The 25,401-nt window shown below is 36.7% G+C and overlaps 1 protein-coding gene across 5 annotated transcripts in view; it reads right to left on the bottom strand.

Annotated features, from left to right (window-relative positions):
- The window catches only part of ncoa2 (nuclear receptor coactivator 2), a 99,583-nt gene that overhangs the window by 54,655 nt on the left and 19,527 nt on the right, over window positions 1–25,401 (bottom strand). For 4 of the 5 annotated variants that reach the window (XM_082184861.1, XM_082184863.1, XM_082184860.1 and 1 more), the window contains exons 2-3: window positions 19,114–19,200; window positions 439–543 (exon numbers count right to left, since the gene is read on the bottom strand). In XM_082184861.1, coding sequence (XP_082040987.1) covers window positions 439–527 — 89 coding nt within the window. In that variant the 5' untranslated portion in view covers window positions 528–543; window positions 19,114–19,200. Of the gene's footprint in view, window positions 1–438; window positions 546–9,442; window positions 9,455–19,113; window positions 19,201–25,401 lie in introns of those variants that run through there. The other variant, XM_082184862.1, reaches the window with a different exon arrangement.

Here is a 25,401-nt window from a genome sequence, read left to right as displayed (position 1 = left end):
CACCTAAAAAAAAAAATCTAAACAATCATTGCAGCAAGACCCTCTTTTCTGCATTGTGTTTCACACTAAAATAGACAACAGTTTCCAGAGCTTCTTCTATGCCACCTTAAACAGGTTGCATTTTCAATTTGCTGCTCTGCATCTTCAGCAGTTTGCACAGAAAAAATTTGTCAATACAGAGGGCGTGCATAGCTACTTCCTATGAATGAATTATACAGACTGATGTTTCCTGACTCAGTGGAAAAGGGCTTTATATAGAAACGTGTATTATCTAGGATGAGCTCCACCAGTGGGAGGCCTGCTCAAGATTATTGCAGTTCAGCTGTAGTGTAGACACTGAGAAATTCACTCTACAAACTAAAAATGTGTGTACTGCAAAGCATGCAGTTTCAGAGTTCACTGTAACCTGCTGTTCAGTTTGCATGATGTGTGAGGTACCTTGGGCCCAGGAGGTCTGATGGGCATTCCTTACGCTTCTGACCCTCTGACCTGGAAGGGTCCGATGAGTTTTCCCCGACCGCACTCATCCTCAATGCATATCACCTAACGGAGAAAATGTCAACATTAGAGATTCAGAAAATGCTCAAAGGACACATCATCTTTAGGTAGGCTTGACAAATGAACACACTTCGCTTCACTGCAACATATAACGGGGTGGACCAATGAAAAACATCATATTGAGTTATCTCCTGAACAGGTTAAACAGCACACTGTGCCAACTATTTCTAATGTGCTTTGAGAAAGACAGTGGATAGAGATCTGTTTAACAGTTCAAAAACTTGCAGTTAAGAATCATAATGTCATCAAATTGAGCACCTGATGATTTGCAAACAAGCCAAACTGCTCTTCTGAGAGAGATGCATGTGGAATCAATCAGTCATTTAGGTACTTGTGGTTAAAATGACTCTATGAGGGACTTAAAAGAATTTGGGAGGTTTTTATCCTTTCGTTTGGCCTGAAAACACTCACCTTGGCAGCTTGCATTTTCAAAAAAAAAATCTCTAAAATAAATTCCTTATCAATTAATACAGTCTTTAATGGCTCTTTACAACAGCCTGAAAAATTGAATTGCTAATTAGAGATAATTGAAAGCGAGAAGGCTTAGGGGTTGTGTTCAGAGGTCATATACTGAAGATGTGGGTTGATGCTGGGAGGCGTAAGGAGGCCTGTGAAAATGAAAATTAGAGAAAATGGAACAAAAAAGGGATTCAATTATATTGCGCGACAATGGGGGTCCCCCGAGACCAAGTGAGAGAAAGGAGAGGGCAGAGCAATGAAAGAAAAGTGGAAGTAACACGAAAGTATTTGGGTTTGAGAGTGGTGAGAAATAAAAAGAGAGTAAGGGGTCAGAGAGTGAGAGAACACAATGTGCTGTATACTGTACAGCACAAAAAGACTGTTGAGCATGCAAATTTTCATTTAACAAGCCCCAACAAATACGGACACAGGCAGAGCCATTTATCTTTCCAACATGTGCTACAATATGTAATGCATTTTCACTTTCCATTCACATTTGTGTGCCTTATATATACTTAGAGTTTCACAAAAACTGAATATTCCCACGAGAGAGAGAGAGAAAACTAGTACATTTCATCATCTAGTACTGTTCTCAATATGATGAGAGAAACAGAGAGAGAAATGTCTTATTACAAGGAGAAAATTAACTCATATAAATTATTGAATGAGGCTTTTTAATAATAGTGTGCAACATTAAATGGCGCATGACTGCTATATATATCGCAAGTCGCTTATGCTCACCAAGGTTGCCCAGTGAAAAAGTTATATTGCAAATTGGGTAACACTTTATTTTACAGTGTCCTCGTTACATATGTTTAGTGATAACAGTTAATTATGCAACTAACCCTCAACCAAATCCTAATCCTACCCTATCCCTATAGTAGTACATGTAGTTGCTTAATATTACTCAATACTTATAGAATATATAATTACACTGTAACAATGACACCTTAAAATAAAATGTAACCGCAAATTGTTATTACAATGTGCTGATTTTGGTGCTCAAACTTTTTTTAATATTATTATTACAAATGTTGAAAACAGTTGCACTGCTTAAAACTCGATACTTTTTCAGGACTCTTTGATTAATAGAAAGTGCCAAAAGTACAGCATTTATTTGAAATAGAAATCTTGTTTTAACTTTAAATGTCTTTTTCACTTAATTTAATTTAACGATTCATTTCTAAATAAAAACCTTATTATATAAAAGGTTTTATTTAGAAATGAATAGTTTATGAATGAATAGTTTAGAAATGAATAGTATATATATATACAGACAAAAAAGAAAGAAAACTGTGCATGCAACATTTAGGATACATTAAAGGCTGCTGAAATTCTTGTCATAAATAGAGCCGTTAATGTAATGGAAAACGTTTCCAACGTTTGCAGCCTCTGGGGTAAATTTGTTGAAAATAACATTCAGCGTTCCAATAAAAACATATAAATAGCATTATGTGGGCTAATTGTCATAATTGAAAATAGCAGACCTATTTTTAAAAAGGTGGAATTACGGTAATGGTCCGTTGCAATTTAAGCATCATCTCCTCAAAAGCATTGTTAGATCATTTACTAGATTTCCACTTCTGAAGCCAAACCGGGAGTCCAAAGAAAATAAAAGAATTTTTTTTTTTTTTAAGTACAAAGCAATACATTACGTCAACAAAAAAAACACAGGGACTTCAGAGTGTTGATGAGACCTGTTGTGAATCTGGGCAGCGGAAGTTAATGAAAACACCATCCTTCCCCTCTCCGATCTCTCTCAGGGCTTCATCTGCAGTGTTCGGGAAGCAGGCGGAGAGACACTCGGGCCAGCACACGAGGCCAACACACTGGGCTGCGTTCAGGCCAAGCTGACGCACACACATTGCCTTGCATAATTTGCAGCCTCACTGTAGGCCGGCTGGGGGAGTCAGAGCTGGAGTGAATGGAGCGCTGGTATTGAATCCCTGCTGGATTGCAGTGCCCTACTTAAACCTAAAGACAGAGAGGCCAATCAAACAGCTCTGGGGGACGAGGCCAACGCTACAGACACTGGACACCAGCTAACTAGAGAAAACAGCAGAGAAAGATTCATTCAAACCGCGCTAACCTTCGAGTCTGAGAGACATTCATCAGCGGGACATCTGAATCGTAACATTACGTAAGGCCTTCTGTTAATCACGGGGCCCTTCTGTCCAGCTTAATGACAAACGGCTTCTTGTGACACAGCCTAGAAGATTTTCCGTGCCCCCTTGGACAGCAGACACCACTGGATTCGCACATTTATTTAGGCAATGTCACTGTTAGCATGACTGTTAGCATTACTAAAATAGAGTCAATTCTAAAATAGACAACGATGTAGAGCAGCGGTCGGGAACCTATGGCTCGCAAGCCACACCTGGCTCTTTGACAAAAATCATGAGGCTCACCAGGTCTCGCACCTCTTTATCAATGATCGATACAAAATTGGACATCAATAGAGATCAGCTTTTGTAGGAAAAGCAACCAATTACAATTCCTTAAATCCTTTGTTGTACCAACTAAAGTTAATGAAAAGAAAAGTTTAGAATAATAATATATTTAAAGTTGTACTGGCCAAAGTGTGTGATCAATCCTCAGATTCAAGCGAAAACTATTTAGCAGCGAAAATGTAAAAGTAGGCTATATATAAATAAGTGACAGGACTGAAACCTATAGTTTTATTAAAACTGGTGCTCTGTGCCAAGAGACATTGCAAGCATAGTAGCCACAGAATATGTCAAAATGCCCGTCTTGGTGAGTATACTATTCACATGATAAAAAAAATAATGAAATATTGGCTCTTTGATCAAAAAGGTTCCCGGCCCCTTATGTAGAGTATCATTGTACCAAGTATTGTGGTATCAATAATCATAACATTTCACTGGTGTTGGTTTCGAATGCATTCCCCAAACAAAACCATATGTGCCCAGCTGTCAGGTGCACAGTTTTTTTTCCATACCAAGACAAGAGAGCCACTTCAACCTCTACAGCCTTACTATATATAACTAGCCCCTTCACTCGTGTGACGCGTAATTCAATCAATTGTTAATAGCAGCTTCTCAAAGGCCGCAGGGGCCTTCACGCGGAAAGGTAGGTGTTTCGGACTGAAACCATGGACAATCACCGTAATGAGAAGACTCGAGAGTTAGACATGGTAGCTAGTGATTACAGATGCGGCTTTGAAATGCTATCAGCTTTCCCCACTAACCGACACAATCCGATTGGCTGAAGAGGCTTTAACACAGATGGAGGGGACCAAAGTGCAAAAGATTAATACAACCAAATATCTGATACAATGGAAGCAACATCAAGCAGCTTTTTTGATAAATGTACTTAACGGAGTCAGTGCTCTCTGTACTACTGGTGCTGAAGACTGCTATCAAAGCTGGTTGAGAAACACTAATTAAAGAATTTGATTTGCTATCATGCTTGCAAACTTTGATGTATGAAAATACATGACAAATTAGCAATATTGACAAGAAATACAAAACTAAAAATATTTTTTTTAAAAAACTAAATATTTTTTGTTTTAATTAAAACTAACCTAAAACAAAAAATTTAAAAATAAAACAAAACAAGAAAAAATTTATTAAACAAAATAAAACTAAACTTAAACTAAACAACAAATTAAAATAAACACACACACACAAAAAAATCAAAACAAAAGTGACAACACTTGTGATGTCAACAACAAAATATAACTGAAATATTTTCTTTTAAATGTTGATATGCCAATTGATTTTGTTGACTGTATGAAATGATATGGTTAGTTGCATTTGCTCTGTTGTCTGGGATCAAAATCGACCAGCACACCATTTTTGGGTAATGACCCAAAATAAAAATACAAAAATAAAACTAAACAAAAAAGTGACAACACTAGACAAGACTTATGGCTTTCAACGTGAACAACAAAATGCCCTAATCCTCTGTTAAAAATAAATAAATTATATAATCAATAAGTTATGACAATATTTTTTTTTTACATTGCTTTAACTTTAATTTTCCACTTTTATATAAGTCATAAAAAAAAAATGTTTTCAGTTTTTCAAGTCAGTTTAATATAACTTAAAAAGTTGATTGTACTTAATTTCAGGCAGCAAACTTTCTTTTCTTTTTTTACAGTGTTGCATAATATATGCTTAGTTGCATTTGCCCTGTTGCATTTTTGGGCAATGACCCACGTGTTGAGAACCACTGTCATAAATCACACTCAAAAACACCTTTTAAAACTGTGCTGATAACAATCGCCCTTGACATATTTGCAGATACTCTAATAAGTTTATATTATTAGGACAGCTACACTAGAGTTCAAGAGCTCTCTGAATGGAGTTTTCACAGAGATGCCAACTACCGTCAGGCTGGGAGGACACAGTAATGAAACCGCAGGCTCGAGGCGACTGATAAGATCTCTACTGAGTGGGCGTGCTTGAAAAGGAAAGAGACGCTTTCTGTCTTTTCTTCCGCCCTCTCAAGTTAGAAGCAATTACGTTTTCTTAATGGGTTGTTGATGAAATTCTCTTTGATAATGTAAGTGAAAAGAATGTAAAACAGAGTTAATGTACAGTACTATACACTGGTGCCAGACTGCTTTTGACAGGTTTACAGTTAGCAGATGTCCCGCAAGCTGCGTACATCACCCACATACGCTGAAGAATGAGTCAGAGATGTTGGTGTCCCCTAAGGCAGGGGGAGACAGTCAGAGGTGTCTGATATCCAGATACCCCCACACAGATCCGTATGATGACTAGTGATATGGTGACCGGCTTGTGTTAAAACTCCCGGTGAGAGACATGCGTCTAATAAACCTCACTGCTCTAAATATATGCATGCACACAAATATGTGGAATCTGCTGAGGAATGAAGTGTTAGTATTAGACACACACAAAAAAAAATTAATAAATAGAAATCTACTGATATTATAATTCGGGCTTATATTGGTAAGGAGATAATCAATAAATGGCAGATTAAAATTCGATACCATTTTGCATAAATTAAAAAATAAAAGACTAAAAACTAAAATGAATCCTTTTAAATGCTATAAGTCGATTGAGGCAGCACATTATACAACGTTATAATAAATGTGCGATATGAAAAAAATGGAAATGTACGGTATGAAAAATGGAAATTAATTTTGAGTTGTTATATTATTAGTGTTTTAAGAATTAACATACAAAATTAGAAATGTACAATATTGACTGATACTGATAAATAAATAAAAATCTGTAATAGTAGCAGATAGCCAGTTTGGTACCAATGTCACTTTATTTTATATTACATGATTATAGTATTCATTAATATTTTGAATTAGCTTTTATTTAATTTTTTCATAATTTTTTTTTGTAATTTTTTGGGGTCATTTTTATGTGCTTTTGTCACTGTCATTAGATTTTGTTAATTTTATATTTCCAGTTTTCATTTAATTTTTTTTAATGTAGCTTTAATTTATTTTATTTTATATTAATACATATCATTTAAATGATAATTTGATATAATTTGATAAATACTTGTATTAGTTTCTTAGTATTTCCATTTAATATTTATATTTTATTTCAATTTTACTTAATAGTTTAAGTTAACAATAACAACACGGAACAATGTACAGTGCAACCCTAAAATTGGAAAATTCTTGCAATGCTTTTTCAAGGTCTGTTTCTGAATTCATGAAGAAAACCTCAGCGATATTAGTTAGCAAACACTACTAATTCAATTAGCTTTCAAAAACAAGCACATTTTAAATAGTGAAAATATCAAATCTATCTAACTGCAACCACTACATACTACATACACTGTAGCAAAAAAACATAGGTAAAATCAATCAACAGTATAATAAAAAACATATCTGCTACTGTGCAAACAAGGGTATAATAATGAAACAGGCTCAGCTTGTTTAATATTAATGAATGACTCACAAAGGTGAGCCACAATCAGCTACTCTAACCTAGTTAAGCCACACAAACAGCTCAACGTGAATGTAGCATGACCAGCTTCTGGAAGCCCCTGCGCTTAAAGCAGGTCGCAGCTGGCGCAGTGAACAGGGCATAGCCCACGACAGGGCTCGGGGAGGCACTGACATGGAGCATTAATTATTTACAGCAGTAGGGAAGGAGAAGGCCAGTCAGCCAGCTCAACGTGAGCCGTGTCAGACCTCCACTAATCAACAGCACTGAGAGAGATAATGAGGAACACTGACACATTTCTCAATCATTCACTCCCATTAGCAGCTCTAGAGTATGTTAAAGACGCAGATGATGAGTGTTAGGGGGACGTCCAATCAGATGCGTGGACTGGTGGGCGGAACGACGGGGCGGTTCTCAGCGGACGCTCCGCCCCCCCGCCCCCGCTCATCTACACGCAGTGTAATAGAGCTTCGTCAGGGTAGATGGCCTATTTAATTTGATGTAAACGGAAATTAGGTTATCAGTTATCCACCCAATTAAACAGTAAAAATATATATTTTTTTCCATTGGAAAATTTGTGGAGACATTTTCAGGGGCTTCTCTGCTGAACGATTGACACTCAGGTGGGTCGTTGACATGGCAGTGTCCTGGATGAATAAAACAAAAACAAATCTACTTTGAAATGCATGTCAAGTGCTTAGAAATGTACTCTTAGTATATGTTTTGAAAATCTTTTATACAATTTTCAAGAATGTTTTAACTCGAATTACACTAAAAATGTTATGTGGTGTAAAAGTAAAAGTTCAAAATATCATATTTTACTTGAATACATTATTTTTAAAGGTAAAAAGTATTCTTTGCAAATATGTGACCCTGGACCACAAAACCAGTCACATGGGTCAGTTTGTTGAAATTGAGGTTTATTCATCATCTGAAAGCTGGATAAATAAGCTTTTCATTGATGTATGGTTTGTTAGGATAGGACAATATTTGTCCGAGATACAACTATTGAAAATATTGAGAAACATTGAGAAAATCTCCTTTAAAGTTGTTCATTTATGTTCGCGGTTGTGCTGCATTCACTCACAAAAATAAATGTTTTATATATTTACGGTTTGAAATTGACAAAATATCTTCATGGAACATGATCTTTACTTAATATCCTAATGATTTTTGGCATAAAAGAAAAATCGATCATTTTGACCCATACAATGTATTGTTGGCTATTGCCACAAATATACCCGTGCGACTTATGACTGGTTTTGTGATCCAGGGACACATATGATGAATTATATTAATTCATAAATATCATTAGATTTTTGGGCATTCCACCACAGGACATTTTACAATCTTAACTAAATTTGCCTTGTCATAAACTCAAATTATCTAACATTTTAACAGCGACTTATTGACCTTGACATCATCATGGGGTCCTCTCTACAATATCATAGTGATTTTATGAATTATTCTTTTATTTCTGCGTGTATGGAAAAGAGCAGCGTGAACATTCATCCAAACATCTCACATGTTTTGCGAAAACATTATTTTCCTTAAAGGATTAGCTAGTTCACCCAAAAATGAAAATTATCATCGTTTAAACTTCTTGAACTTCCACCAACACTTTAACAGTTCAAGACGTTCATCAAGAGATCGTAAAAGAAATTCATATGAATTTAGCAGTATTCTGAAGAGACACAATCGCTTTATGGAAAAACAGATTTAATTTAAGCTTTTATTTACATAAAAACACTGATCAACGCATATCAATTTACATGAAACAACAGTTAACACGTTGAGGTTTGTTCTCGTGTGTATACTGTCACATTCATCATATTTGATTTTATACAAATCTGGAAGGATGAGAGTCCAGTCAAATCTGTAACTGATGACAGAATTTTCATGTTTCGGTGAATTAACCCTTTAACTATTAAATATCTACTCCAAGTCACAAGACTTGGCTTGTACAAGCATAACAAATCAGCCAACAAGAGTTCAAATTATTACACCTTTCTATGCATTTTCTTATCTAGACATAACCAGAAAGGCATTTTGTCATTGAAAATATAACATCGCATATACTATCTGAATTGCACTCAAACTCGTCTTTTTCCAAGTAAATTCTGAGGAAAGACAGATATAAACCCTCCACCTCTTTACCCTGTCTATTGATTCTTGCCATAAACAGATGTGCCAGCCTGTAACACTCAACAAAGGAGAAGGAAAAGAGAAACAGGCAGCACAGAGAACTTCCACTCTCCAGCATACAGAGCGCTGACAGCCTCCTGTTCTCTCCTCCAGCGATACCATTTAAAGTCCGCAGGGATGACTCCCTACTGGAAAGCCTTGCTGCCATCAACACAACTGAGAAGAGACTCTATATCTGGGACAGTTGGAGGGTTATAGGGAGTTTTGTTTGTTTGTGATTCAACGGAACTAAAAATACCATGTTTGATCACTGACACCAAATGAACATCTAAAGACTCGTGTTCGGGAGGGTTTACGCATCCAAAAAGAAAAGAATCTGTCGATGGCTTCAGTCCCTGAAGACAACAGCTATGGTTAAAGTTAAAGTGCAGCACCAGCATGTGTTTCCAGTTCTCAACTAGGCTTCTTATCTAGCTTAACCAGCAAGACTTCATCAAAAGGACCATGAGGGATGGCCAGCTTCACCAGTAAAGTGAGAATGGCTAAGTTAGGTTATCAGTAGATCAGCAACAAAGTAGCACTAAACAGTACTAGATAGTCTTGTCAAGCAAGGTGAGATTTAACCAATTATATAATATTGTGGGTCAATTTGACCAGTATTTGATTAAATACTGATTCACCTATAATGTTGTGGAATGTGCATATGAAATTTATTTTATGATTATGTTTGCAGGTCAATTTGAAAATTTCACGGTTAAAAAGAGCTGCACAAACTCAACTTAATACATCAGAAGAATGATTTTATTTTATGTCAGTTTCTCAACTACCCTCTGAGGGCATTTACATTTATGCCATTAGCAGATGCTTTTATCGGAAAAATGGACACGTACGTCAACAGTGTTGACGGTGTAAATTTTAATCAGTTCATGCATGTTAATATTGATAGGAACGAACCCATGATCTTGGCATCGCGAGCACCATGCTCTCCTGCTTGAGCTTTAGGAAAGCATACAGAAAAAGTGATTTTTCCACACTTCTTATAAAATGTTCACATTGTTTAAAAATGTTAGAAAAAAAGTTACAAATCCTGTTTATAATATTCAGAAATTGTGAAAAAGATGTTATAGTTTTAAAAACCACGTTCTCATTTAGTATTAAAGTTTTACTGTTTTTACCTGATTATTATTATTTATTATTTGTTTGTTTGTTGGACCCACACCTAAATCGTACCCATAATCTGAACCTACAACAATTTTAAAGACAACATTTGAAAGTTGAAATCTCACTTTAACAACAAACCAAATTCTATTTAAATCTGTAAATGATCAAATATGTAAAAAAATTATTATAAATAAACTAGTAAAGGTGACATGGTTTATGCTTTTGGAAAGTTAATTTATAATGGATACCACATGTGTTGCAAGACTGTAGAATTACACATTGCTTAATGTAAATAGTGCAATTTCAATTTCAAATAGTGCAATAGTGCAATTTCAAAGTCAGCTAAGCAGCAGAAAAGCATTAGCGTAGTGCAAAAAGATCAAAGTTATGAAATTATTATGCATTCATAATGCTATTAAACAGCTTAACCCATTGACATTCTGAATTTAAAGATGGGTAGTATGCAACCATTGCTGCCTATGGCTGTAATACAACATATACTGTATGTGTGGAAAAGTCACTTTAAAGAGAACCTTAACAAATGTGTCCCTTTAAATGTCTGCCGTGTCTGCTTGCATGATGCATGGTCATCACTCTATACAGCCTCCATTCAGAACTAGTAATTCAGCTAAAAGTTATCAAAACTAGAATACTGCAATTAAGATGAACATAGTTCAGCCTAAAAACACTGGTTTAGACAGAGATAAATGACCTTACATCTGAGTCATGGGGATTTGCTGTATGTGATTCACTAAATAGGCATGCAGGACAACAGGTTTGATAGCAAATAACTCAACAACTATTCTGCACTTAATAAAAAGTACGGTAGTTCACTAATTATCTTGAAACCTAATTTTTGTTCTTGCGGACGCACAGACAGAAACTGACACTTATCCCTCATGATCTTGAGTAAGCACAGACGTTCCTTGTTGGTGTGAAATTATCATTAGATGATGTGTGACTATTTGATACTTCATTACAAGTCTCACAAAACATGACATGCTGAAACCTCCCAGTGACAGATTTAATGGCCACTTGTTGGGGCCTGGTGTTGAGGATATCATCCAATCACGACTGGCTGGGCCTGGTGTAGTCGTGTTTAAAGTCAAATAATGGACAACAAATGGAAAAAAAAATGGTTACCAAGGATTCATACACAGTTAAATGCCTGGACTGTCCCAACTTAAAAAAAACAACAACATAAATGCCAATGCAGGGATCAAGATTACGATCAAAATGTTTGTATATTATAGAATATATATAAAATATCTTAATGTTCAGCATAGGGAGGTCCAAATTGTAAAGTTGAATCGATTGTGAGGGAAACTTGAAAGATAGACAAACATGGATGTCTTGTTAAAACTATATTAAACAATATTTGAGCCCCCTACAATGTGAGTATAGACAGATGAAGTGGATGACAAATAGCTCAACAAGGGAACTGGATCAAATTTACTGTGACATTCTGTGGCTCTGTCAGGGTAACGTTGAGTCTATATAATATATTATTGTATATGTACCATCTTTGTGCAGTGGAGAGAACCCGTTTGGTTTTACAACACTACAAAAACTAGAAAAAGCACACATACACAAGTAATGACTCAAAGAATCAGTTGACTTTGCCCCACTGATGAAGTTGTCAGAGAAGCCCTTGGTTTGCAGTGTGCATCCGCTGACGGGTTGGATATCACCGGAAGAGACAGGAGCCTGCCTGACAGGAGACTGACAGTCTGGGTTCTTCAAAATGCAGAGACGACAATGCTGGGATCGCCTGGAATTGAAAGAATGAACCAAAAATCTCCAGACCTTACGGTTTCAGCAGGAAGCAAGCACCGCACTCCACAGATCATTAGTATTAAATTTGCACGCTCAGATATGAAGCTGTTATTCTCCAGCGTAAGTTTGAAGATTCTCTGAAGTGAAGCTCTCAATTCGAAGTGCCAACCTTGAGATTCTATGGGCCAATGACAAATAACAGTGTCCAAGACACGGTAAAGAATTAATCCTTTTAAAAAAAATCTAGTTAAAACACATGTGCCAAGTACTTGTAAATGTAATATTTCAATTCGTGCTGGTTATATGCGGTTTAAAAAAAGATGTCTCTCTTTTTTTTCTTCTTTTTTTTTTTTAAAGACTGTATAAATGTCATGTGGTGTAACCAAGTTAAAGGTATTAACATATTTACCATAAAAAATTTATAAGTTAACGTATTAATATTTTCCAAAAAGGTTTTTAAATAAATTTGCCAAAGTAAAAAAGTATTTTTATAAATATCATTACCTATTGATTTATCTTTTTTTTTGGTTGAAAAGTTGCACCACATGACATTACAACCTGAACTCACCGTGCCTTGTCATAAAAGATTCAAATTACCTCTTTGATTTTTCAAATATACAATATTTCAAAGTATATAAAACCTAAATGTATTAAAAATAAAACATTTATAAATAAATATAAATAGATTTAAAAAAAATCATGCTGATACTGATAGTTATTATATCAGGACAGTTGTTTAAAATCATTATTCCCCCCTCCCCCGCTTATTCAAGTCATTGCATTGTTAATGTACTTGTTAAACTGTCAACTTAAAATGCAGAAGATACACTGTCTTGAGCCTCTAGATCCAACTGTGGGACAGATACTGTGGAAGAGGCTTACAGCAGGTTAACACTGCGCCTACCAAAAGACAGAGAGGTCAACTTGCCAAACAAAGCCCAATAGACATCTCAAGAGAGCAGCAGAGGAGGGAGGCTCAATCCATCATTCTCCTGGAGTAGACAAAGAGGCAGCTTGCACCAAAGCTTCATGTGCCATCCCTGTAATCTTGTGGCTGGAAAAGCTAAAGGGATCAAGACTGGGGACACACCCTGTGCTTGTAGGGGCCTCGAACATGACGAGGGCACCGCTTCTGCATCGGTCCAGGGGTCTTTGAAGGGTTTGTATAATGACTAGCCTTGCCATCAAGAACAATGTCCTTGCTTGACCCTCCTATACGGACCGGAGCAAAATTCAAGCCGAAGGGAATTGCATCATAATCATACGTTAAACCTCGCCACGCAAATCCAGCCATCGTGCTCATCTGATGGCACAGAGCCCAAATTTATCTCGAAGGTGAAATGAGTTAAAAATCTGGGTGGGGGGTGGAGGTTCACGAAAGCCAAAATACACATGAGTGTGTGGAGTCGTTGCGAGCAACCCACAGCTATTACCCAACATTACTGATTACAGTGCAGAGAGATCCCTAAGGCCGATGGGGATCGTGGTTATGCAGAACAGATGGGCCTTTATTAGCAGCGAGTGTCTGAGGGAGATTTGCAGGAGATTCGGTGTTTACAGCCTCTTCACTTGATGATAATGAGCCTCAAGACAAAATGTCAGCTAGTGAGAATGGGCAGAGACAGGAAGTGAAGGAAATGAAACCAATCAGTGCTGATGGAGAATATGTGAAAGACTTGAAAACAGTCTACTAAGGAAATGCAAAAAACAAGCGCCGGATGAGAAGAGGGGGTGGGGATGGCAACGAGCTTATGACTGAGATTGAGAGCGAGAGAGGAGGAGGAGGAGGAGGAGGAGGAGGAGGAGGAGGGGAGATCGACATTCTCTCCTCCCCAGAGCCGCAGGCCTGGTCTCCAGCCACTGTCCCAGATGGCTTGACTGAGAGAGGGAAAGAGAGATGTTCCTGCCACTCATAAGCTCTACAATTACTGAGAACGTAATGGTCTTAAAGTACCAGCATCAAGCAGGCCCAAAAAGCCAACATCCATTTACAGAAGCCGATCACATTCATGAATCTTTTAAACTGACAGCCACTTCAAGTTGCCACAAGGAGAGCACTGTATAATAAACACATTAAGCGGCAAACGGCGGATCTGGAGCAACTCATGGGCAAAGGACGCTCGCGGCTGGAAACGAAGAGAGACAAATGGATTTCTCTTATCTGTCCATCAGAAGTATACTGTTTGATCCAGCATTGAGCCTGTACATTTCGAAATGCAGGGTTAAGTATATTCCCATAACTGAAAGTGTAACGGAGAGGGGGTTAAATGTATGATGTGTATTGATGGGTTTTGGGTTACAAGAGGCACAGATACAGTGAGAAAAATCAATAAACTTCTCCAGTGCATGCTCAGTGGGAAGGGTCCACATTCTGCAGCTGACAAACCGAGCTCGGAAGATTAGAACGTCGACAAGCAGAAACACCACCTCTGGGTTTTCTTAAAGTATGCTTAACTTATGTCCCAAAAAGAAGCTATCTCACATTGATGTTGTAATACAACAATTTAACCTATACCACATTTCCAACATTAGTAGGCAAGAAGTGTTCTTGAAACTGTCGGTTTTAGAGCAGAAGTTCTCAACTCTGGTCCTCTAGATCCACTTTCCCGCAGAGTTTAACCCAAAAATTGAGCAACTCACCTGTCTGTAACTTTCTAGTAATCATGAAGACATTGATTAGCTTGTTCAGGTGTGTTTGATTAGGGGTGGAGGAGCTAAACTCTGCAGGAAAGTGGACCTCGTGGGCCAAAGTTGAGATTTGCTATTTTAGAGGTTTCTGTAAATGCAAAGGTCTATCACTAGACCAAAGCAGTTCAGAAAAGCTTTGTGAATCTTTACATTTAGATAATAGACATTTAGGCCTAGCTAATACAGGGCTGCAGGAATAAAGCAGGTTTGTAGGTCAAACCCAGAAGTTAGCATCATCTTGGTTTCTTTGACAAAAAGCCAATATAATTTTTCCACTGGCTTTTAGATTATTGCAGAAAAGAATCTCTGTGACCAACAAAAGTTTATGATTCTTACACATTTTGTTTATCTTTACAAACGAACATAACTTTTATGAATTGCGAAGTCTAAATAAAATTGCCAGAAATAAAAAGCTAAACATAGGCTATAAACAAACTACACAAAGGTTGCATGACTTCAGAGTGCACCATTAAGCTCCCAAAAACTCTTTTAGGCCACATCCACACGAAGCCAGACTGCCAGAGCTTTCCCTATCCGATATTTTTTTTCCCCGTTCAAAAAAAAATTTCCGTAAACACGGCGTCATCTCAAGAAATATCTGCGTACACACGAAACCACTGAAACCGACTCAAAACGATGTAGTATACATGCCAGACCAGTATGTGGCGCTGTAATTCTGCCACAGACACACACTAAAAACGGAGAAGAAGACTTAAAGCATTCGCATAAACCTTGCGCGCTGTATACAACAATAATATTAGAATATTAGGCACAGTAGCTTCTTTTTTTCTTTTCTTTTTTCTTTTTTAATCAAGAACTTTGTTGAACAATATGAAAAACCATAAATGTAGTTGCTGTGACTTAACGGTGTCTGACTAGTTGACACTTGGTGTGATGACATCATCGTTTCACAAAATATACAGATTGGCCGTACACACGAAAACGCAAGGGCGGCGTTTTCAGATTTATCCACCTTGGGACCCGGTTTAAAAAAATAGCGGTTTAAGTCTCCGAAAACGCCGGATCCGTGTGGACGAAACGCCTATACGATAAAAAATGTATACGTATACAGCGAAACGCATCTCCGTGTGGACAGGGCCTTAATCTCAACAAGTTGGAAAGTAGAAGTTTACACAAGTTCAACACCTTTCTGCATTTCAAAATGTGTCAGAATACACAGTACATTAGCTTTAGCATTAACAGTTTTCTACAATTGATGCAGCAACAGTTTAAAGAGAATCTTGCAGAGCAAGTTAGATTTTATAAACATGCTTACAGCTAGTTGCCTGAATAATAATGCATCCATTTTAATAGCATAGACATTTTACGCTAATTCTACCACCTCATTCAGTAAAAGAGGTTTATTCTCATAACAATAACACAAAAATGCACATCAAGTATGTACTATGGGCTACATTCCTACCGTCCACAATTATATATTCAACTGTATCAATTTGTCCGAGATAGACAGCTCAAATATGTATTTTTGGGCTACAAGGACATTGCCTTACCAACATTCAAGCAGTTTAGGTGACACAGTTAGCTGTTCATGGTTCATTTATAAGTGAGCTTAATGATGAATACAAGATACGCTCCTTGAAGGGCTATAGATAAGTGGATCCCGTGGTTGACGTGCATTAATATATCTAGAGTGTCTTTACAGCATATGGATAGTGCTGAGGAGTTGACACCGCATGCATCAGGAACACTCAGCATAACTTGACACATGAGCTGGAATTCACATACAGATTATTACATAACCATCTGAATACAATGATTGTGTGTGTCACATATCATGAGCCAAAATCAAGGGAATTTTAACCAAATCACTTTTTGGTGCTGTAGTGCATTACTTGTATTGCAAATTGTGCTCAGAGCACTTCTTGAGAAGCGTGTGCAATATAGACACTTCTGGAGTTCCCTAAAAATAAACCGTACAGTCTGCTGTGGTTTGTCACAAACAGTTTCACGTAATGGCCAAATATTTATGGCTGTTACATGTTCCCACACGAAGTTAATGACACAGAAATAGTGTATGCGAATCGAGATAAATTGGATGACAATTAACCGTCAGCTGAAATTTCATGCCCTTACTCGCTTGCATCAAAACGAGGCACTTTGCCATTGGTTTTTCGAAAGTGTACGCTATGGTCAGTTCATGGAGGAGGGGAGGAGAAAGAGCTGTGTGCAAACAGCTTATCCTCACTGTCATCTGCTCCTAATGACAGCTGACAAACTACTAATGCAAATCCCATCTGAGCGGCTACAGTTGCCCCACCCCCAGCCTTCCCTTGCCATCCCCGTACAGGAAAATCCATCCTCCAACGACCCCTCCCATCCCGTTACATACACAGTGAATGATCCACGCTCAAAAATTCCTCCTCTCTGACGGTCTGCTCAAAGCGAGCGCTCTCTTTTAAACCAAGACAATACCCTGCTCTTCAGTCACATGACGGCAGAGAGCAATGGTTCAAGCAGAGCAGGTGGCGACTGTGGCATCCACACGCAGCCAAACACATGCTCGCTCGCGGCTGCTATTCTGAGTGCCATTTACTTGTTGTAGAATCAAACGACTGATTGATTCTATGAATGTTTGCTAATAATATAAAGTTTAATTTGCTAATAAATAAAAGTAAATGGGGTTAAATCAGGATGATTTGGAATTTCTTTGAGAAAAAAAAGGCTCAATTTACCTCAATTCACCGTACGTAAATACATACTATGTTATTCATTTTACACATTTTTATTTTATTTTATATTTTGTACAAAACATTTTGATATATATGTACACATTTATATTTTATATATTTTTAATCATATACATATGATATGTATAGCATATAATGTATTTGTAATTTATTTTTAATAAACTATACATAATGATCTTTGTATACATGTATGTACAGTATGTATGCAAGTATCTATGTATGCATGTAATTTATATATATATATATTTATGTACAGTACAGGCCAAAAGTTTGGAAACATTACTATTTTTAATGTTTTTGAAAGAAGTTTCTTCTGCTCATCAAGCCTGCATTTATTTGATAAAAAATACAGAAAAAAAAGTAATATTGTGATATATTATTACAATTTAAAATAATTGGTTTTCAATTTATTATACTTTAAATTATCATTTATTTCTGTGATGCAAAGCTGAATTTTCAGGATCATTACTCCAGTCATACTGCCACATGTGACATCCAGTCTATCACATGATCCTTTAGAAATCATTCTAATATTCTGATTTATTATGAGTGTTGGAAACAGTTCTGCTGCCTAATATATTTGATGAATAAAAGGTTAAAAAGAACTGCATTTATTCAAAAAAAAGAAAGAAAAAAAAATTACTGACCCCAAATTACTGACCAGTAGTGTATATTGTTGTTACAAAATATTTCTATTTTTAAAACATTTGCTTCTTTTTTTCTTTTCTTTTTTTTTCTTTTTTTTTTTATTCATCAAAGTATCCTAAAAAAGTATCACAGGTTATGAAAAAATATTAAGCAGCAGAACTGTTTCCAACTTTGATAATGAATCATCATATTAGAATGATTTCTAAAGGATCATGTGATAGACTGGAGTAATGATCCTGAAAATTCAGCTTTGCATCACAGAAATAAATGATCATTTAAAGTATAATAAATTGAAAACCAATTATTTTAAATTGTAATAATATATCACAATATTACATTTTTTTTTCTGTATTTTTGATCAAATAAATGCAGGCTTGATGAGCAGAAGAAACTTCTTTCAAAAACATTAAAAATAGTAATGTGTCCAAACTTTTGGCCTGTACTATTATGCTTTTCAGATTTTTTATTTAAATGTTTTTATATATATTTACACTTTTTAACATCTCAATTACAGAATATATAAAAAAACAAAAATAAATTAAAAACTGATCATAATTGTGTGGCATGATTAAGCATTGTAGAGAGTAAAACGTGCTTTCCCAAGTGTCTTCTTTCAAAAGAGGTTACAATTTAATTGGGTTTGTTTCACTGGTTAACAGGTTCAAGTTTTTAATGAAAGTGATTACTAACACAAACATCAACTTTTTAATTTAGGGGCCACGGGGTTGGTTGGGAATTGTTGCCTCTAAATGTTGGAAAAAAAACAACGAGTAAAAGACAGAAGGAAAAATGGAAGTGATCTCAAGGATGAAAACAAGAGAGAAAACAAGGTTCCTTTTTTGCTTCTCAAACCAAATACAGAGAGGAAATGACATCACACCTCCCACACAAACCACACCAACTCACACTTTCATTTGTTTCAATATATCATAGACGTGTTTTCTTCATCTCCTCACCATGTAGTTTCGTAAACACACATTAGACCTTCAATGTCATGAGTGTATTAACCAACAATTGAATGGGGGAAAGTGTGAAAGAAAGTCACTGTGTTAATCACAGGTTGCTAAGCTTACCTTGGCTTCAGTCCAGACTAAGCCTCAGGGCATTTCTGCAGCAGTGGGACCAGTGGAAATCTTTGGGCATTATTCTCTTCTCTCAATCTGTGGAAGAGAGCAGAACCATCCGGTTAAGATCTCAAAGCACACTTTGGGAAACAGAAACGCAAGCAATACAAGGCTGATACAGCGGCCATGCCGGTTAATAAAAAAATTAAAAAAACATTTCGAGATTGTCAGTCGATAACTATGCCTGTTATACCCTGATTGTTTAACAGAAGTGGTATTCCACTTAACAGCTCCAAAACTTACCAACATCAATTTATGCTATTTGGCAAAAAAAGGAAAACTACAAATACAGGTTTTATTTTACTATGCAAAAAAAAAAAAAGGCATAGAAAAACAAAATACATTGACTACATATCAGTTCCTAATATTTAGTTGGTTCTCGCATTTTTGCATGTGTTCATACTTTCTTTGTAGCTTGGACAATTTGCATGTTTCTCTGCGTTATCACAAATAAAACAATTGACTTCAAACACAACTACATGATATGATTACCACATTTTTTTAAATAATATTTGAATAAAGGGTGAAGAATGGAGATGTCAATTTTCCTAGGCTGGACATCACTTCTGGCCACTACTGTATATACGTTTTTATCTTTTGAGCAAATAACCTTCATGTTTTGAGGGCCACACCTTCAATTGACCTCGGTAGAAGTGAACATTAGGGTACGTATGACATCAGATTCTACGCCATCACTTCCCTGTCCGTCTTGTAAGAGCAGAGCCCTGTTAGCAGTGAGCATGGCACTTGAGCTGTCCTCTATCAGAGAGCTATCAGCAAACCGAAGAGACAGCTGAGTTTTACCAGACCTGTCAGGAAGAGTGTGACTATTCTTAAAAAAAACCACCTTGCCGGCACCGTCTCCAAGAGGACCAACCGCGCTGGGAAGACACACAGAGGTCAACAATCGAGTGACGTCCTTGGGACCCATATGGACAAGTCCCTTCTTATAAATTGTCCAAAAAGAAATAGGAACAAATAATGGAGATCAACTAAAATACCAAGAAAATAGTTCACTTCCAAAGTAAGATACTCTTCACAAGTGGTTGATGGTGGTTCGCCATATGTGCACCTTTCAAATTAACATTCTTTCGAAGAATTAATGTTTTTATGACAGACTGGGAATTGCTGAAGAGAGATGCTTCTGCTATAGTTAGTAAAACACAATGAGACCATACGGAGCGGTCATGTTTTTCAGCCAATTAGCTTCAGTGAACAACCATACCAGAGCAATCCATCTCTGCAAACTTGGTGAGTAAGAAGAGTTGGATAGAGGTTTTATTCGGTCATCGTCCTGATCTTATCAATAATAACAAGGGGAAATATCTAATTGATCCCACAGTATTCTTGAGCATGTTTGTCCATTTAAAAGTTCATGAAAGTTGAACATCAAGTGTAGACATTAGGGACAGTTGAATCAGCACACGTCAAGCGAGCTCAAGAGACCAAATGAGGGGAAAATATACCATTAGATATTCTAGGAAAGAGAAAGTTTTGCAAAGAAAATAGTATAAAATAAGAATAAAGTAAATAAAGTCAAGTTTGAAAGAAGGTATCTTATGCTCACCAAGGCTGCATTTATTTGAACACAAATAGAGTAAAAACTGTAGTAATACTGTGAAATATAATTACTACTTAAAATAACTGTTTTCTATTTTAATATATTTTTAAAGGCAATTTATACTTGTGCAGACTGGAGTAAAGGTTGCTGAAAAATTAGCTTTGACATCAATGTCACATGATCCTTCAGATGTCATGCTAAAAGGCAGATTTGGTGCTACACAAACATTTCTTATCCTCATAATTGAAAAATATATTGTGTTGCTCAAGTGACAATATTGCTCAATATTGTTGTGGAAACTGTGATGTATATATTTTAGGATTCCTTGATGAATAGAAAGGGCAAAAGAACCGCATTTATTAGACAAATAAATATTTTGTAACATTATAAACATCCTTTACTATCACTTTTAAACAATTTACTGCATCATTTTTTTCATTTTTTAAATGTACTGACCCCAAACTTTTGAGCGATACTGAAAATTGTTTCTAGCTTTTATCAATCCCAAAACAAATGCCAGCATACTATTAGGGTGCACGTTATTCAATCAAACTGAAGTCTGCAAGAAAATGTGTCTGGGGTTTAGTTCATACAAGCTCTGTTTTGTTCACAATTATCATTAAATATTACGGTTGTACTACTGAACTCAGTTTCAGGCCAAGCAATCAAATCACTTCAAATTTAGAAATGATACAGAATGATCTGACAGACTCCGACAGACAAATATTAGCATTCACAAATACTCCAGTTCAAATACAAGCAGCATTTCTGTGAAAACCATACGCATATCTAGTATCTAGGACGTACTAGACCTAATCAGCACGCGGAAATCTAACACTTTCAGAAACCCAAACGGCAAAGGTTAGCAATTATGGCGCCAGAATCCCCAAAATGGTCTAAAGCAATCATCACAAACTTTTTTGAAGACTATTAAGGGACGGAAAATTAGCTCAACATCATTAGAAGAGGGAAAAATTGGAGAAAAAAAATATATAACAGGAAGAGAAGGGAAAAAATGACAATCATCATCAGGTTGGTAAAGATTTAATAGTGTTACACTCGTCTTCAGGGCCTCCGCTTCCACAAGGGAATCGTTTCAAGCTTATTAGATGGTAACATGAAGTACGCCTTTTTAATTATGTTCAGAAAGTAATTAGTGGAAAAAAGGGTTTAAATCATCTCCACGATCCCAGAATTAGCCTCTGAAAAAAAAAGAAAAAATGACTTGCTGCAGTAAGTATCATTCAACGAAGTTGAAAGCGCATGTAGAAACAGCCAGAATTCTCCCATTGTGAGCAAATGCCTTTAAATGGGTTGTTGACTTATGCAGAAGCTCTCCTGGGAGCTTGTGAACAAATACCTGAGGGGAGGGCACTGCGCGGCGCTGTCACATGATGTCATGTGCTGACCAGATATTGCTACATGTACTTCCATAGCAGCTGACCTGCTACAACTCCATGCGCACAGTGACAACAACACAAAGGGAGAACAAAAGACCTAGTGCTGGGTTTCTGATGGGTACATTAAATAATAAGAGCGCTTTGGGCAGGTGTTTCTATAAATAATCATTTTTAAAAACACACAATTTCACTACAGTTACACAAGTTTGTAAGTGGCTTTAACTATTCTACATGGGAAACTGAAGGATCATGTGCAGTCTGTGTAAAAAAAGGGGTTAATCCAGCATATACAAATCACTATTAATCATCAGTATATAAAGAGAGACAGCAGATGCGTTCTGAAAGGCTTCATTTATCGTTTCATTGGTCAGGGGGGGAGTTAAAGAAGAGTCTTTTCTGAGGCCGGAGGAATTTCCCTCATTTTTTGTGTCACATGTTCGTTCTAGCCCACAGGAGATCTTAACCCGATTGGTCACTGTAGTTATGGGGTCCCTCAACCATGGTAATTCAGTCAACCGGCTGATTCAACTGTCAGATAGACACCAAAATAGCCTTTTTGTTTAAGTGGAAATGTCGTTCAAATACCAGAAAGTCACAAGCTTTTTTGTGATCGTTTGATTTCAGTTGAGATATATCTGAAGCAATGGTCACATTTACAGATACTAACCAGGTTCCATAATAGCTGTTCCTTACTATTCAATAAACACTCCACACCAAAGTGGCAGGAAGATCTGACAGTGAGGACACACACACACACAGTAGACCACACACCATGGATCTATTCCTACCGAACATGCTGTGATAGAGTGATTGAGCCTGCATTCTCTTCTCCTAAACCCACTATCTCTCTCCATCTGCAGTCTGGGTCAAAAGTTCATGTCAGTGTTACGGTTGTGTGTGTAACACCACAGACCATATTCCTCATCTTCTCACCCACTAGCAACTATGAGGCTTAATATTACAGCACCATAGAAATGATTATTTTCCATCATAATGTCACTTTAGATACACATTTCCCATTGGACCCAAGTAGAGACATCTCACCTAGGGCCGTGCGATTAATAGAAATCGTAATAAAATTGTGATATGAGCATGCGCGATTTCTAAACGGCAGAAAGCATGTTTTTCTGCCAGCCCAATCAGTGTGAAATCTGAATGCAGCACGCCTAAATTTAGCGCGAGAACAGAACGGAGCATGTTTACCGTTATGACATTGAAGAAAGCGCAGAAGCAGGGAAGGTGAATTCAGGGCAGGATAAGGACTTGTCGCCCCCAAAAAATTGGGAATATTTTGGATACAAGGAGAGATGATGTATCATCGACCCGGGTAATTTGCAAGAATTGTCAAGGTTTCGTTGCTGCAAAACAGAGTAGGGGCCATTCACACAAAGCGTTTTTGCAGTTAAAAACACGAGATGCGGGTCTAAAGACGAGTCTTTAACCTTGAGCGCCGCGTAGAATGACGTGTCATGAGATACTGCAAGAGACATAGGAGCGCAATGGTTAAAGATGTCTGTCTAGTGAGTGTTTACATAAAAAAAATAAAAAAATAAATGGTACGTTCCGAACCAGGTGAACAAAAATATAATACAGGTGTACTGGTAAAACACCCTTTTGTGTGGTGATGCTGATCCGTCTTGAATCGTCATAAGAATGAGATGCAGTCCATTGTTGAAAATAAATAAAACACAAATGTTAAGTCATACAAGCGCATCATTCCAAAACTCCAACACATGCTGCCAATGAATGCTCATCCCCACTCATCTTGCGGTCATTGACTGTTACTCTGGTATCAACACCCCTTTTTTGGACTAGAATTGCAGCTTTTATAACAAGTTGTCTCCCATTGTCTGCAGGAGGAGCACAGACTAAGAAGACATATAATAACTAAACAGAAAACTTTAATAAAAAAAAGATGAAGTAACAAAAATTAGCAGGCATTTGTGAACTGCACAAGAGTTCAAAAGGGCCTTAAGAAATAATCGAATAGACATATAGAAAAGTATGTAAATCTAGATTTAATTTATACAGAGAACGCTATGCAGTGTTACTTTATACTTCATATATTTCTGTGCCTGAATAATACTGTTTGACCTTACTTTATTTGTAACTTTGTTCTACTGTATTTATTTATGCTTGCAATTTTTCAGTTTGTCTTTAATATTGTTTGAAATTATTATTTTATTTTCAGTCCGTGACTCAAAAACCGTAATATGATCCGAACCCCTCATGAGTTTTGTGATCCGTTGCACCACTAAAAACTATTAAAAAAAAATGTGGTAATTGAAGTAAATCTAAAATTAAATATAAATATTAGATGAAAAATTCCTAATAAAACCGATAAACTGAAATAAATACGTTAATGCTGAAGTACTAAAATGACTTAAATGAAGTAAACAAATTAAAGCTATATAGAAATATGAAAAAATAAAGACAAAAGTGACAAAAAAAGTGACAAAAGCGGATTCAAAATATAAGTAAAAACTATAATAATTGAATAGTAGATTGGTGTTTCAGTGTCACTCACTTTTTTGCAATTATATTTCAATTTTACATGCATTCAATTATCAAAATTGTCACAAATAAATAGAAGCTTTGCACAAGTGACTGTTGTTGATGGATGGAACAGTTTATACTACTGAACTCAAGAGCAAACCCACAGCCCACACAAGCTGTTACTCATTTCAATAGACGACGCAATTTTCAAAGAAGTCTTGAAAGACACAGCAACAAAAAAAATAATTCTCACGGTTACAGGGGAGGGGAAAAAAACATTAAAATGACCTTAAAATAAAATGAAAGAGTATGATATTCACAAAATAATGCCACTCAAAAAGGAGTCCAGAAGTTCAGATCTTATTTTAAAACCCTGCGGCTCCTCATACTTTTGAGAAGTCTCACGTATTCAGTCAAGTTCACTTAGCCGCTCTTTGACTAGATGTGAGCGGGATTGTCTAAACCCTATGTCTGAGGGTAAGTGATCCTGCTCTCTTCCCCATGATCCTCTGTGTTTCCTCCTGGCCTGAAGCAGGTGCAAGTCATCTCAGTGGGGATGTCACTAAAGGCTTATGTCAGGGGAAGGCAGCAAGCTAATCGTACCACTCAAGGGCTAAAGATTAGATTGTCCGTGCAGATTCTTTTACTCACTCAAAACTGACCACAATGGGCCAGATGTGGAGGCCAAACACAAATTTAACCTTCCATGTCAACATTTTCACTGGCAATCCATCAATTTCTTGATTGTATTAGTCAGACAAAGAAGTAAATAATATCAAA

Source organism: Leuciscus leuciscus (assembly GCF_965113295.1).
Source record: "Leuciscus leuciscus genome assembly, chromosome: 11".
Lineage (NCBI taxonomy): Eukaryota > Metazoa > Chordata > Actinopteri > Cypriniformes > Leuciscidae > Leuciscus > Leuciscus leuciscus.
The sequence above is the reverse complement of the archived record's forward strand: the minus strand, read 5'-3'. Positions and strand labels throughout refer to the sequence as shown.